The 16,490-nt window shown below is 39.2% G+C and overlaps 1 protein-coding gene across 7 annotated transcripts in view; it reads left to right on the top strand.

Moving 5' to 3' along the window:
* The window catches only part of RNF17 (ring finger protein 17), a 49,705-nt gene extending 33,537 nt beyond the window's left edge, over positions 1-16,168 (top strand). For 6 of the 7 annotated variants that reach the window (XM_083804916.1, XM_083804915.1, XM_083804912.1 and 3 more), the window contains 14 exons: positions 2,076-2,194; positions 2,969-3,059; positions 3,480-3,595; positions 3,901-4,208; positions 4,732-4,895; positions 5,665-5,784; positions 6,707-6,787; positions 7,569-7,694; positions 8,943-9,053; positions 10,778-10,928; positions 11,775-11,910; positions 13,226-13,415; positions 13,791-13,892; positions 14,265-16,168. In XM_083804916.1, the coding sequence (XP_083661042.1) occupies positions 2,076-2,194; positions 2,969-3,059; positions 3,480-3,595; positions 3,901-4,208; positions 4,732-4,895; positions 5,665-5,784; positions 6,707-6,787; positions 7,569-7,694; positions 8,943-9,053; positions 10,778-10,928; positions 11,775-11,910; positions 13,226-13,415; positions 13,791-13,889 (1,812 nt within the window). In that variant the 3' untranslated portion in view covers positions 13,890-13,892; positions 14,265-16,168. The remainder of the gene's footprint in view (positions 1-2,075; positions 2,195-2,968; positions 3,060-3,479; positions 3,596-3,900; positions 4,209-4,731; positions 4,896-5,664; positions 5,785-6,706; positions 6,788-7,568; positions 7,695-8,942; positions 9,054-10,777; positions 10,929-11,774; positions 11,911-13,225; positions 13,416-13,790; positions 13,893-14,264) is intronic. The other variant, XM_083804913.1, reaches the window with a different exon arrangement.
* The last annotated feature ends 322 nt before the right edge of the window (positions 16,169-16,490 follow it).

Genomic DNA, 16,490 nt, shown 5'->3' with positions numbered 1-16,490 from the left:
TTGTAGTAGTGTAGATTATCCAGGGCTGGTTTACAGCTGGTTCTCTCCAGCATTACTCCATTATGCCCCGGAGACTTGTTAGTAGGAAGGAAAAGCAGGACTTCCTATACTTGTTTTGCATCATCTGCTTTCTGAGGCTGAGCCCTCAAAAAGCTATTTTACCCTGTCAGTTGGAAATGCTGGAATATAATATCACAACTGTTTAAGAATTATAATTCAACAGATAGCAATTATTTATTGTTTTATTAATTGCATGAAATGTTACAGAGGCTTGAACAGCCAGTCAACCTTTATGAGAGGGAGCTGCTGGAAAACACGACGCTTTGCCTAAGGATGTAAGATGAGCCAGCTGAGAGTTTATGGGTTAGGATTAGAGGGCAAACAAATGTGGGCAATATAGTGGATGTCTGCTACAGATCACCTGATTCGGAAGAAGCAGAAGACTTATTAGGACAACTGGAAAAAGCCTCATGTTCTCAGGCTCAGGTCCTCATGGGTTATATCTGTTGGAAGGGCAACACAGTAAAGCAGAAGCAATCCTGGAGTTTTCTGGAGTGCATTGATGGTAATTTTCTGACACAGGTGATTAAGGAGCTGGCATGGGGAGGTACTTTGCTGAAACTGATGTTTATGAACAAGGAAAAACTGCTCAGGGATGTGAAAGTAGTGGACAGCCATGGCTGCAGTGACCAGAAGGTGATAGCATTCAGGATACAGAGAGGAAGAAGCAGGGCAGGATCACAGCCTGGGACTTCAGGAGAGCCAACTTGGGCTTCCTTCAGGAATGAATACAAATGGATACAGTTCCAGAGGGATGATAGGTCCAAGAGTTATTTCCAAGGATCATCTCCAAGCTCAAGATGGATCTATCCCACATGCCAGAAGCCAAGCAAAGGCAGCAGGAAGCCTGCATGGGTGATCTTGGAGCTCCTGACAAAACACGTGACAAACCATGGGAAGGAAGGATAGAAGAGGTGGAAGCAGATGACGCAGAGCAATATGGACATGCTGTCTGGTCATGTTAGGACAAGGTCAGGAAACCCAAAGCCTACCTGGAGTTGAATCTGGGGAGGGATGTGGAAGACTGCAAGAATGGTTTCTACAAGCATAATGGCAGTAAAAGAAATAGAGGAAATGCGGGCCTTCTGCTGAATGGGGTGGGAGGCATGGTGCAAAGGACACGGAAACAGCCAAAGTACTTGATGCCTTTTTCACCTTAGTCTCTGCTGGTAGGGTGCACCTTCAGGGATTCTGGGCCCAGTAAGGAAGTTTGGAGCAAGGAAGACATCAGTGAATGAGGATCGGGTATGGGGAACCCTTAAATAAGGGGGATGTACACAAGTCCCTGGCATCTGATGGGGTGCACCCATGAGTGCTGAAGGAGGGAGCTGACCAATATGTGAGGCTTCTCTCTACAGTCTCTGAAAGGTCATGGTGATCAGGGGGTGTTCCTGGGTCCTGGAAGAAAGCAAATGCCGCTCTGATCTTGAGGAAGGACAAGGAGACGGATCTGAGGAACTACAGTCTGATCAGCCTCACTTTGCTCAGTGGAACGGTGATAGAGAAAATCTTTAAAATTGTTTTCAAAACATACAAAGAGCAGGATGTATCTTGCTTGTAAGTACAAGAGCAAGAAGGATGAAGTTAGCATGGATTTCAAGGGGGAAATTGTACTTGACAAATGTATTTGTGGTGAGATGATTAGCTCAGCAGTAAGAAGGGAGCGGGGATCTTGTCTTGACTTCAGCAAGTATGTGGTGTTCATAGGTTTAGAAATTCAAATGCACTGACATAGGTGAGGGAAAATAAATTACCTTAAGCAAGTAACAGTCTCTGTAAAGTTGTTTACATGTGAAAACATTTGTGTGTTTCGTCCTGTCAGTACTCCCTGATAGCTACTTGTGTTGTGAGAAGGCCACTGATTTTTGTGTGCCCTTCCTTGATAATTTCACTCCATTACAAATCTTGGTAATGTTAGGCTACATTTTCTTTCACCTGTTCAGGCATGCTTGGAGTTATCATTTGTTACAGGTAATGCTAAGAGAGGTTTTTGTTTTGTTTCTTGTTTGTAACAGGTAATACTCTATGATTCTGGAGTTGAAAAAATAGTGGATATCAGCTGTCTAAGAAAACTTGAGGAAAACATGAAGAGAATTAGGACACTAGCAATTGAATGCTCCTTAGTAGACATAAGGTAGCCTTTCCCTTACGCTGAAGCAGCGGTATTAGAAACCCGATAATGACAAAGCACAATATTTTCCTGTATTAATGGTGATGACCTAAGATACGGATATGGTTTGCTCTTTGGATAAAAAAAAAGAGTGAGAGCTGTCACTTCTTCTGCAAAGGTTTTGTTGCGTTGTTTTTTGTTTTGCGGTGTTTTTTTTGTTTTCCTGTTTTTGTTTGTTTGTTTTCAAAGAGTTAGGCTACATACCAGTACAACAAACTGTGATACACAACTAAAGTTTTGAGGGATAAATTATACAAAACACTGGATAGATGAAGTGGGGTTTCTTTATTTCACTGAATGGTTTTTGCCTTGACTGAAAATTTGAGGTGTATCAGATCTCATGAAAATGTAAAGGATTTTTTGTAGAGACAGTAGAAGAGAGAATTGGCATATTCCTCCCTTTGTCTATACTGTGCAGAAGAACATACTTGTAATACTCTTTCCATAAATGAATATAAAGGCTCAGTTTGCAGGTGAAATCTGGATTTTTCTTGGTTCTTTGAAGATAAGTGTCATACTTCCAGATCTGATCATTCTCAGTTTAAAACTTTAGGGCTTATTTTTATGAATTCTTCCTGTACTATAGATTGAGAGACAAATAACCGTTTCTTTTTACTTTTGACTGTAATGCGTATTGTGGGTTTTTTTCCCCTGACAGTGCAGGCAGTTTCAAAACATAGCAAAACCTCAGTAAAAGGTAACTTCTTTTGTACTAAAGGAGATAATCATTTCTGTTAGTCCAACAGGTGGAAGCACGCAGTGGACAGCAACAGTGTGCGACTGTATATCCGATTACCTGACCGGGGCACAAGCGAAAATAATCATACAGGTTTGTAATCAAAACATTTTTGTCATATTTTTAAAGTCTCTATCAAGTTGTATGTTAGCTTATTTTTTTTCTGGATATTCACCCTCTTCAGAGAGTCCTGAAAGTAATTTACTTCGTTCACTGTTTGTTGGTAAGTTAAAAGAGGAGGTTCTGCTACAGGAGAAAAGAATTACTTGTTAATTCTATCAGGTAAAACAGATAAGGGAAGAAGCAAGGTTGCGTTGTTACTTCTTCTGATGTCGTGTTTAGAGCAGTTGGTAAAATGACGGGAACTGTGATATGGAGTAAGTAAATGTTGTATGTTCTGATGGGAGCATCAGTTGCTAAGTCTGATTTGCAGTCTGATGAACTAAAAACTGTGCCAGTGTTTTAGTGAAAATGCATATAACGATGCTTTAAAGCTCTCCTAACTTCTTGCAGGAAAGTGACACGGCTTGTGCGTTGCCTGTGAAAATTTTTTGCAAGGATGAAGCAGGACAATTAATTGATATTTCAGAACACCTTATTAAAAAGGGTTTGGCCTTTAGAAACACAAGGTTTGGATACTTATTTTTATATTCTTTCAGACCTGATCTACATTGTGGTAAACTAATAAGTAAAACTGGATTATGTTCTACAGTGTATGTAGCAACAAAACACCATCTTAAGTGAAGTTTCTTGAGTAATTTATATTTTCACATTCCACATTTTAGTTCTTTAAGTTGGTTGGTGAGCTATTTAACAGTATGTAAAGAAGCATTTTCCATCTTGTGTGTATATTTTTTTAATTCCATTATTTTATTTCACGCTTCCAAGTTCTTTACCAGTTAATGTGTTGATGTGTTCTGATTGAATCTGCTAGAACTCACAAAGCTGCTGTGGCTTGTGCAGTCCCCAAGAAACATCCTGACATACGTTTAGAGGAAGAGAACCCACAACTGAACGGTTGTAATTCAGAAACTGCATGCGTAAGAAGCAGCGCTGCTCAAGAGAAAGATGGGGATGTTTCAGAGAGCGAACAGAAGCCATGTGAAATTAATAAGTCGCTGGTTCATTTGCAAATGCATGAAATATATAAAGCCCCCATCATACCTGAAGCAAAAATTTTTCAAGCTATAGTGAGTTGCATTGGACATGATGGAACTATTTATATGATACCAAAATCATTCGGTAAGATTGCAGGCAAGAAAATGCATTTATCCTATGAATCTGATCACATTGGTACATCAGAATGTACCAGATAAGTGTTTTTCTGACATGTTCTGAATCAGAATGTTGTTACACAAGGTTCCTGTTTGGCAGTGCTGCTCTTGGGATGTGATGAGGACTTCAGCTTGGCAGTGAGGGTGCTCACCTGTGTAGTGGTTGCACTACTTTCAGACAAGGAAAAAAAAAAAAAGATGCCCACAAGATGGCGCCACAAGAGACTGGAATCCAGAATCACTGATGGCATCACTGCTGGAAAAGCAGCTTCTGTTTAACTGGTCATGTTTGCATATACTAGAAATAGAACATATCTATTGTATCAGTATTGAACAACATTTTTTGGAGTAGTACGTGTACTTTATGTTTACACATCTCTTCATGGAATCTGCTGTCTTTTAGTGATCAAAATAATTTGTGATAGTAACAGACTTTGAATTTCATGCTACACAACTGTTGTGGGTTTTTTTTGTTTGTTTGTCTTTTCCAGAAAGTAAACTAAACGAATTGATGAGTGAAATACAAAGTAACTTCAAATGCCTTGGTCTTCTGGAACCCTATTGTTGGAAAAAAGGAGAAGCGTGTGTTATAAGAGGGTCAGATACCCTTTGGTATAGAGGTAAAGTTGTAGAACTCGGTGGTGGTACCCTCCAGGTGAGTTGGATTGGATGTTGTCTCTGTGTGTGAATGTTTGCACATATATGGAAAACATACAGATAAATAGATGATTTGACTCTCTAAAATGTATAACTCCTATTTTTGTTCAGCTCATACTGCTGCTCATTCTGCTTTAAATTGTGATCACTTTGATGATTTTACATTTGTCTTAAGATGAATTCTGTCTGCTTATTTATGTTGTCATAATTTTCCCATAGTATTCCTGTTGATGATAAATGCTCTTAAGTAAAAAAGCTGTCTTTGATTCCTTGATTACCTGTAGGTAGTCCTATTTTGTTCTTTGCTTTTTTTTTTTGCAAAAAAAAAAATCATAAGCAGAATGCCTTGAAAATACTTCTGCTTTAGCTTCCACCTACCCAAAAAGTAGTGGTTGTCAGTGAATTCTTTCAGTTGCTATGGCATAGAGCTCCTTTTTCCAATTAGCAGTTACTAGTAATGAGTATTATGAAATCTTCTGAGTCTGTCTGCTTTTTGATTGTAGATCGGCAAGTCTGGCAAGTTCCTAGCTCAGTGGTTTTTATTTCAGTTTTAAACTACTGTAGCTTACTGCATAAGAGGTAGATCTCTTGAAAGACAAATTTAATGTCATAACGGTTCTTCAGTCTTTTCCTTAATTTGTGCTTTGTCATATCATGTATGTATCAACAAACTTTTTTCTTCCTCTGGAAAAAGTTAAGCTATAAATATGCCCTTTGCTTTTTGACCTTAAAAGTAGGAATTATTTTAGCAAAACCTTTTTGTGTAGGTACAGTACATCGACCATGGTTGTATAGAGAAGGTCCCTCAGTGTCACCTGTATCCAACTACGTTGTATACTGATACTCCTCCATTTTGCATACCATGTCAGCTCTACAAGACAGTACCAGTGAGTAATGCTAACTTTTGAAGACTTTTTAGGTGTTTACTCAATTGATGATACTGCTCAGTCATACAAAGATTGAGAGTACTTGCTGGTGTTTTTGCTCGTCTCTGAGAACTCAGGGAGTATAGCTGATACGGATCACTTCAGCAAGGCAGTCTTCTATCAGAATTGCTTTATGAAATGATCATGCTTCAAAAGCGGCTGTCATTGGAATGAAATCCTTGAGTCGGGACACCACAGTGGCTGGCAGGATGATACTCTGAAGCTGCAGTTTGTTTTTACAATAGCAGCCACAAGGAGCAAGTCTTGAGTTTCTTACTGCAGAATGGCCAGAAAATTGTAAATCCTTGAGTCAGATTTGTTATTCCAATTTGAATGGTGCATTTAGTAAGTGTGAATTACTGAAATGGCTAGCTTACCCTTACGCTTTTTTAAGGAAAACTATTTTATCGCTAGAAGCAGTTGAGATAGATGAAGAAAGAGCGGTTTAAGGGGAAAGTTAGGTGTATGGATTGGCAGGCAAATGGACATTGCAAAGTATTTAAAGTACCCCCTATCTTTGTTCTCCGTTATCTTCAAGTTTAATTCTGTATCTTTTGGTTATGTTTCATGTAATACGCACATCTATGTGATGATTTATATATAGTACAGGTTAGACTTGGCAAGCAGCATCTCTTTTTAAGCAATTTCAAAGTCTGAAAATTGCTGGTCAGCGTTGTTACACAAGAATTTGTAGTGTACCAAATAGCAGATAGCATATAAACTGTTCTAGACAACTCAGACTAATCATCTGTGCTTTCAAAGAAGTTGCTCAGTAAGACACATATTTTCATCTCTTCTAAGAAATATAGTGTTATTTATGAGAATAATGGTATTATTTATGAGCACTTCACTCTTCAGGGGTTTCTTGCTTTTTACCAAATAGGTTGGAAATTTTTGGCAGCAGGATGCAGTGCACATCCTTCAAGAACTACTTACAAACAAAGAGGTTGAAATACATGTTCAGGTAGCTTTGTTTATTCATAGATGTGGAATGATGCTTACCTTTTTTTTTTTTTTTTTACTTTTTTTTAACCTGTATTATGACTATTAGGTGAAGGAATGTAGCAAAAAAATGCATTTCTTAGATAAAACATTTTATCCTCAGTCTTTATGTCCTCCAAGAGGGAAGAATTGAAAGCTAAAGTTATTTATCCAGTGACTTCAGGCCTTAAATTTATCCGTTAGAGGTATTAACTTTTTTTTTGCTAATGTTCGTATTCTGTCAACAGCCTACCTACCAACATTGTAAATTCTTCTAAATGCAATTTTAAGTGATGAACATCAGACATAATTTGGACATAATCCAGAAGTTGAACTCGGTGATCCTAATGGGGTCCCTTCCAACTCAGGATATTCTGTGATTCTACGATAATTGAATGTGGACATGCTTAAATTAATATATTAGCATTATAGGGAAACAAATACCTATTGTCTGGAAAAAAATGTAATTTCAAATAATTTCTACTGGTAAATTGTGGAAGGAAAGGGTTTAGCGTTAAGTGAGCAAACATGGGATAATGTTTCAGTGTTAATACTGGTTAGTTGGTGCTGCCATTCCAGAGACAGATGCAGTCATGTTCCAGCTCGTGCCATAATTGGCGTTAAGAAATCCTTACTGGTTTTATATCTTGGAGGGAGTGAGTGCGGTGTCATTAAGAGCAGCAGGTTAGAATTTCCTGGTCAATACTTACAAAACATCAGTCGTGCTGTTACTGTTGTAATCTTACTCTGCCTTGTGTGAGTAGGAGCTACCAGATAACCCATGGGGCAAGTTGTCCATCAGCCTGTATTTCAATGGAATGTCACTTTCCTCCTTCATGGCCTACCAGCAGTACTGTGTCGCTAAAGATTGTCAGGACGTACCAAAGCAGGTGAGATTTGGGGCTTCTGCTGTTGTTACTCAGAAGAGTACCCAGTTTTTGTTGTGACCTTTGGTCAATTGCTGTTTTTAACATTGCAAAACTGTACAGAAATATAAAGCGTATTAAGGTCAAGTACACTGCTCCTCAGCATAACAGCTGTAGGTGTGATTTCGTCAGGGTAGTCCTCTGATAGTGTGTTTTTCTGAAGCAGCAACTCATGCTGGAAAGAAAACAGTTCTGCAGTACAATGTGTACTGCTGTCAGTGCTCATTTAAGTCTTAGTATCTGTGCCAGTATATTTGTGATACAATTCACAGAATTTGTGTGTATTAGGACTGAGTAACCATGGAAAACCTAATTAGTCCCTCGTAGCACTTCCATAGTCAGCACATGACACAAGCTACATACAGATCTTGAAATTAAATGGTAACTTTAAAATTGAGATTTGACAGACTATCACTTCAGTCTTCATCATCCTGAAAGTGTCTTCAGGTGTCTCTCACTACGGGGTGGGTTCTTGTAGGCTGTTCATAAACAAAGTTTTGTGGTAGAATTGGCTGCACTGCAGCCTACCCTTTAATTACTTTAGATTACATTCTTCATGCTGAAAAAGCACTTGAGTTGCCGTAAGTATACAGTATTATGTGATGTATAAATTCTGTATTTTAAAAAATACATATTTTCTGCTATGCGTTTCTGGATATAATAAAGTCTGTAAGCCATTTTTAGTTTTTTACCTTTGTGGTATATTCTTTAAAAGGATGGGGGACAACTTCTTGAAGCCAATGACTCACAAAGTTGTCGTGGTAGAACGCGTACATAGTATCAGTAGTTTAAGTTGGTCTCCCTATACCAAAGTATGATAGATCTAGCTGCAGCCAAAAATAAGACAGTTAATGTTACAAGTAAGAGTGAATGCAGTTCGTTCTTTCAAAGAGATCACAGTCACAGGATGCTTGAGCTTGGAAGGGCCCTCTGGAGGCACCTGGTCCAACCCCCGCTCAAGCAGGGACACCCAGAGCAGGCTGCCCATGTGGAGTGCTCAGTTGGGAACAAACTGAAGTGTAAGCTGAATCTTAAGAGCCAGATGTAGTCATGTTGCCTGATGGTGTTAATGATTTTTTTTAAATTTATTTTTATATATGTTTATCAAGGACACGCTGCTACTAGATAATTACTTTGACCAGAAATGACAAAAAAGCCAGTTTGCATTTTATTACAAAATACGATGTTTAACTAAAGTCTGTCTTGGTCTAGGAGCTGCTCGAAGGAAACATTCACGTTTTGCCTTCATACACATTGCCACCACTGCCTGTTCCAGGAGATATCTTCCCTGTCAGAGTTACCCATTTTGTGTCCCCTAAGGAGGTGAGTTTTGAAAACATCTCATATATTGCGGACAAAAAACGCTGCGGTCCTGTCATGCTGATGATCACAGCTAACAAGTTTAGATAATAGAAAAATAGGTTGCAAAATGCTACTTATGTATTGGTATAGGTGGTCAAGTAATGCAGCTATCTGAATATGAACTCACTTGAAATACTCCCGGAGGGGGCAGGTGGACAGTGAAATAAATACTGCCTGTTGCCCTAAAAAAAAAAAAAAAAAAAAAAAAAAAAAAAAAAAAAAAACAGGAATTGCAGGGTTTGTAGTATGGTACTTAATTCATCTTGTATAATAAGGAAGTGGGTCATTGAATTTTAACTTAGCAGAACACTAAGGATTTCTATTCTTTATTCCCAAAAATTAAATTACTGGGATGTTGTTTAATAATGTGAACGTTTTCTGGCTGTTACTGTCGTTTGGCTGTCTCCGGTCAATGACTGATCATTGATTTTTGTGCATACCCACATAGCTGCCCTGTGCAGTCTCCCAGGCAAAAGGGCAAATGTAATACTGATTGATCGAAAAAAGATTCCTGTGTGGGCTTTGAATACTGGATGAAACAGGAAAACAAAGCAGTGAGAAGATGATTGTGTTAAAAAAAAATTGTTTTCTGAGTGGGTTGAGTTGCTTGAATTGTTTGGGTAAATCTGTAAATAACAGGTTTTAAAGAACAGAAGCAGTTGCTTTAAGTTCAGTATTATGGTTTGGTTACAAGTTCACTACACTAATTTACTTACACACATCTTCCCCAGAAAATGGATATTCTATCTAGACAATTGTTTTGACTAAATACAGGATGAAAGTGTTAGGATACATTAGAAGAGGGCTTTCCTTAGATTCTCTTCATGTCTTTCTCCTGTAAGAGGGGAAGCAGATAACCTACATGTATTCGGTTCATTTTTTGCAAATTATTTGAACTCGTGCTTTTGATCGTGGTATATAATCACAGACACCAGACCCTGCTCTGGGCTCATATATTTAAGTATCAGCTGCATGATGGAGTTGTGGCTTGATTACATATCCATGTACAAATAAGAAAATGAAAATAAATTTTCTTCCTGGCTGGTGAATCATAATGCTGAATTCACAAATACTAATAGCCTACTCATTAATTACTAGGATTATCTGTAGAATATCAATGTTATGCGATGTCCCTGTTTAAAAAGCAAGGCATTTTAAGTGATCTAAAATCTGAATGACTTCTATGTGTATTGGTTAAAGTTTAATTTTTTTGAACCTACAGCATTATAATGCTGACCCAGTTAGAAATCAAGGTGAATGGAATGTCTTTGTATAGCAAATAAAATGCAGTTTCAGAATTTCTTTCACTAATTTTGAAATTAATCTGGTTTGTCATTATAAAGTGAGATCACTTACCCCAAGTAGTAGAGGGAGGAATTCTAATGAGGAACAGCTGTGAAATCTTACATGGGTATGTTCTCTAGGATGTGCGTTCCTTTCCTTCTTACTTTTTAATATTGAAATGTGGTGTTAATAAATGGTTACTCTCTTCTACTTTGGGGGGGAAAATGCGTAACTACGAAGTTATTTGTAAGTTGAGGAAAGAAGAAAGGGGAGAGAGGTAAGTGCTGAAACCATTCTAGGATGGGAATAAGTAGTATTCTAATAATCCTTGATTACTGGTGGAATTTGAAGGTTATACAAAGCCTACAAAAATGTAATATGGGAGCCTTTTCTTTGGATAGGTATATATTTGTCTTAATCCTTCTGAGAACGTTACCAAGCCATCTGCCACAGAGGGAGATGCTAGCTGCAACTTGGACAGCCTCAACGAAGCCCTGAAATGGTACAATAAAAATGTGGATTCTCTTCCTCTTCTGACAAACTTCAGAACAGGTATGTTAGTATTAGTTTGCTTATCTTCCCCCTGTTGTTCCATGTGGATAAACAGAAGCCTGAAATTCTTTACAAAGAATCAAAATAATTCTGTTTCTTACGGATATTTAAATAAGTCTTCGAGAGAGTAAGAAACAAATGTGCGTGGTGATCATATGACACACTACAATCGTGTTCTTCTTTGCATGAAATTGGGACTTCTGTGTTACTGTTTTTCAGTGGGATGATGAAAATAACTCAAATTTCTGTTGCGTTGAAGTTGATGAATAGCATTAAGATTGCATGTGGCAATAATAAAATTCTTCCCTGAAGCTATGGCTGTGGAAGTCTTATTCAAAAGACATTAAGATCTGTACCGAAAATCTAGAGCTGAAAATGATTTGAACCCTAGAGAGTGTCACTTCACTTTAATTCTGAATTTCTCAGTTTAGGCAAAAGACATACTTCAGTTCTCCTGTCCACAGTTACAGGGCCTAAAATAATAAAGTGCATTCATCTAGAACTTTGTGAAGAAATTAGTTAGTGCTAGTTCTTGATTCTAGCAACTGGTAAAATTCTGGTTTTATGCAGTATCTGCCTTGTATGTTCCAGACAGACTCTGTTCTCTTAAAAGCTGATCTGTTCTCTAACTGAAGTGTACAGGAGCGTCAAAGTGGAAATCCCCAACATTAAGCAGTTTGGCTGCTTTTAACTTGACTAAAATTACATCTTAGTGATGGTGAATTAAAGTTCAGAGAGAATATTATGAATTAGAGAAGGAATAAAATTGCAGTCACAAAGCAAAATTGATGACATTCTATTAGTTTGTATGGCACTGAGTGTATTTCGGGGTTTTTGTTTTTGCAGAAATGCCTTGCCTTGTAGAATACAAAGATGGCTTGTGGTATAGAGCGAAGCTCCTCTCTGTTGAAGAATTCAACCCTGTTAAGATCCTGATTCAATTCGTTGACTATGGCAATTTTTTAGTTGTTCCAACAAGCAAGTAAATAATCAGAAAAAAATGCATGTAAAATGTGGATGTGTGTGCATGTGTGTGTATATACACTTACATCAGAAGTATTTACAAGTGTGTGTATTTTCACAAATGTGTTACCGACACATATGTAGCTATAGATACACGATAAGTAATAGTTCAGCATTAGATTTCAGTTGGAGAGAAAAGTTAGTTGGCTGGTTACGTAATTTGCCAGCAGAGCACTAGGGTGTGCACCTGCTTCTGTCTCCGGGGCAGTTACAAGAAGCCCGTTACTATAATGCCAGGTTTCTCCATCATTGGGTTACTTAACTTCACAACCTGCGAGGTAGGCTTGGGTTCATAATCTGCTTTTGCACCCAAGAAACGTACTTGGAGGGCTCAGTCCCTGGTTTGTGTGCAGATAAATCCTCTGATTCTTTGCAGCTCAGCCTGTGTAGAAGACAGCTGGGAAATAAGATAAGGAAGTGACTGAACAAAGCACACCCCACGCTGCTTATGGGGAAGCTGGAAGTTCGGATCCCTGTTCTGCCTGGTGCTGAGCTGCTAGGAACTACTCCTCAAGCACCAGTGCACACGCATGGATGTCACAGACACTAGGTTTTCCTGGTCCCCTAAGCTTCTCTGAATTATTTCTCTTGAAGAACTTGCACTTTATATAAATTAAAGTCACACTGACTTGCTCTTGAGCTCACTGGAGCAGCTACAGATTGACTTAATGTGAGGCAAAATGGGGATTTGAACAGATTTCCTGCTTCCTGGGCTTCTAGGGTCTTAGGAGATACACTTCAGGGTTGCACTTCCTGCTCAGCTTCCTTATTCCTTTATTTCTGGGATGGAAAGAGTGAGGTGAATGGGGAGATGATAATAACAAAACCAAGGTACTACATCACATAGTCGGACTAGGATATTTGAGTGAAGCAGTTTGGACCACAACGGCCTGTCGTTGTCCAGATAGCACCAGCTTTAGAGGCTGCATTGTGTCCCCTGATTTTCTTAGAAGTTTTGCTCTTTGGTTCCTTACTCCAGTCTGTGTTGGGCACCTGAGACTCCTCCATGGGCGCTGTAATGGGGAGCCAGCGTGCCTGGTGTATGATACCGGCCTGCTTCCTGAGAGTTAGGATGCCAGAGTCCTTTGGAGAGCCCAGCCCTGCGTGGTGAATTGTTCAGTGTGACACCAGCAGGCTATTGTAGAGCAGGGCCCCTGACCCCGTTTCCACACCTTAAAACTATCCCATGAATCGTTAAGCTCTCTTTCTGTCCTTAGTGACAGTTTTGCTTGACAGGTAGACTCTTGCAGGCAAACACTTCATTTTTGTTGCAGGTTGCGCCACATACCTCATCACCTGCTGCAGTATCCCATTCAGGCAGTGCGAGCTCTGCTGGCTGGATTTAAACCTCCGTTAAGTGATACAAATGCAAAAAGAATTCCTTATTGTCCAGAGTGGAGCGTGGAAGCACTATGGGCTATGATGGACTGCACTGAAGGAAAACAGCTCTCTGCTTCCATACTTGTGAGAAACAGCAGTTTTTTCTTCATTCTTGCTCAGCCTAAAATTCTTTCTGGTAATCTTAGTATAATTTGAGTGCTTGTTCTACTGTGGACCCTCATAATTTAAAATCTTGAACCATTTACCATGAAGGAACTGCTGCTGAAGTGAGAAAATCACGTGACTCTTTACTTACGTCTGCAATCAGAAAAATTGCTGAGCATTCCTGGTTTGGGGAAAAAAATGTTTCTTTAGTTTCCTTTACAGAAATACTCTTTCTGTATTCACAGTTCCATTTGGCAGTGAAGTATAGCCAGCAAAGTCATTTCTACTATTGGTTGGTCTGTGAGATTTAAACAGATTGTCATGCTTCTGAAAACTATTAACTTTGATTTTCAGGCTTCTTCACCAGAGGTCACCGTTTTCTTATATGAAGATGACCAAAAACTAGTTCATATGAAACTGATAGAGATGGGACTTGCAGATTTGGATGAGTGACATGTGAGTACACTGAATACGAACTACAAATTCATACCATCAGGAAGGGGCATTGTTTCAAAAGTTTTAAGCCAGGGTCTCAATTGCTAACTGATTGACCACAAGCAGAATTAGATTTAAAAAAAAAAATGCTTCTGTCCACACTTCCACTCTCCTAATTAAATAAAAGTTGTTTAAAAATGGAATTTAGTTAGTTACGCATTACTGAAGCACACACAGTTTTAAGAACCAACAGGTACTGAAACTTAGGAGTGTTAAGGCAGTAATAACAGGAGGAGCATTTGCTGCTAGTCATTGAAGAAGGTAACTTGTAGATGAGTGGCAGTGTACTCTATCCAAACAATCATAGTAATAAATCACTTTCTTCATTTTCAGCATTTGTTCTCAATGTCCTGTGCCAGTGGTTCTCATACCGAGCTCTGTAACTTCTGGATGTCCATCCCTCTGAACACAGAATACTTGAAATGAAAAGCTTTACACCATGTGGTGTCTACAGAGAATACTGAAGACTGGTTTGGGTTTTGGTTTTTCAAATTCCTTAACCGACTTGATGTTATGTAGTTCTTTTCCCTCCCATTTAATAGGCACTCTCCTAATCTGCGTTTATGGATTTTCCTTACAATTTTGACTCTTGATGGAGATGTAAATAGATAGCTTCACTGTCTATCTATTCCCATACAGCCTTAAGTGGCGTTTTGTGATAATTCTTTCATAAGAGTAGCTGGAATGAATGGGTAGTAGTAAAGAAATAGATGAAGAAATAATGTTGAGTACACTTGTTCCAGTGTCTTGTTAGAAGACTTGAAGGGAGGATGATAGTTTTATTACTGTGATGGAACTCTTGTTCATATTTCAGGCATATTTGGTGACGGTTTTCTGGTACCGGTCTGGAATCAGGAATGAACAGCAGGGAGGTGGGGAATGTTACTGGTTTTGTTCTGAAACATATTTGCATTGTTGCTGTGTTTTGCTTTCAGTAGTGAGATGGATGGCTTGGGTGTCCTTGCACCTCCTTCCTGCTCCTGGTGCTGTAGTGTTCAACTCAAAGTGTTAGAATAAACAGGAGCCTGCTCAGCATACATCTGAAAGCTTCCTTCTCTTTCCTGCTATAAAGAGACGTTCAAAGAAACATTAGTGTGGTGCATGCTTTATGTTCAGAGTTCAGCTGCTTCAGTCACCCCTTGGAGAATTTGGTCTAGATTATCGAGGGAAAACGTAGGAAATCAGTGTAGCAAAATACAAGTCTTGAAATCGTACACAACTCAAGATGATAGTCTTTTTAAACAAAGCTGACCCCAGCCTGTCATTCTCTTAGAGGTCTTTGTTACACTTGCTTCCTCACAAATACCTAAATAGATAAATTCACCTGGATTGCTCATGTCCACCACAGGACAGGGCTTGAATCTCATTACAACCAGCTGGGTTTTAGATAGGTTCTCTGTATTTTCTAGAAATCAGGTAGTGACAGTGTGAGACTCCTGCTTCGATCTTGTTTACTTAGTCCTCCCTGATTTTTGGCATGGCCTTCTGTGTTTTCTTACTTTGGCCATAGGCCTTACACTGGAGAAGGCTGGGCATCTTTAACTTTGTCACCCTGCATTCAGTGCAAGTTTCCGTTTTTGGTAGAAATATTTTCAGAAGAAAGCTCCAGCTGAGTCCCTGCTTGGGTGGTGTTGAAAATGGCTACTTCAGTGTGACCAGACTATCTATGACCAAAACCAGTCTTTCTCCATTCTGCCCTCTGTAAAGATCGGAAGAGGTGTGTTTTCTATCCCAGCAAGTGCTGCTTGAGCTCCATCCTTGTTTCTTTGCGGTAATAGCTGGAACTGGGTTTGCTCAAGTTTACATTTTGTTCATTTTTTTGCCAAGTTAACACGATGAACAGAGTTACAGGGAAGGCAGGATTGTCCAGTTCAGGCTGTTGCATCAGATGGGCTTGTGTCCCTGAAGCACATAGTGCTGTCACCTGCATAGCCATTTCCTGATGTTCAGACCTCCTGACCTCCTGACCACCCCACCCCCTTGTGCATTTCTTTGTTTGACACGAAAACGCGTACAAAACTTAACTGTGGAGTTTACAGCCAGTCTGTGTGCTAAGTGTTGCAAGTTGCCAGTTTTTACTAGCACTGGAAGGATTAGTTCATGGGTTTAGTATGTATTCTGGTACTGAAACGTGCTACATGCTGTTCTAAATACTATACCGAGGTGTTACAATGCAGTCATCTTTCAAATGTAATGTTGTTCTGACATCTATTAAAAATTATATACAACCATCGTGACAGAGAGTTGGGCCTGAATTACATTAAGAACTGCCATTTAGGACTGCCAGAACTGACAGGACCAGCCCCTACAGGCCACCACCCAACTTGTAGCTGAGTAATGTACATCCCAGCGCAAGTTAATCTACCCCTTCAGTAAAATAGAGCACAGTAACTACAGAGCTTGCTTGCTTTCCCCAAGGAAAAGGGGCAGTGAGGGTGTAGGGGCAGGAGGTATCTTCCACACTGCAAAAAGCAAGTGGAAGGGACCAACAAAGATTATCACGTCTACCTTGTCAGCATTTACTGCAGAAGAGGCTTGCAGCAGACACAACAGCAGTAA

The sequence above is a fragment of the Anser anser genome, assembly GCF_964211835.1.
Source record: "Anser anser genome assembly, chromosome: 1".
Classification (NCBI taxonomy): Eukaryota; Metazoa; Chordata; class Aves; order Anseriformes; family Anatidae; genus Anser; species Anser anser.
The sequence above is the reverse complement of the archived record's forward strand: the minus strand, read 5'-3'. Positions and strand labels throughout refer to the sequence as shown.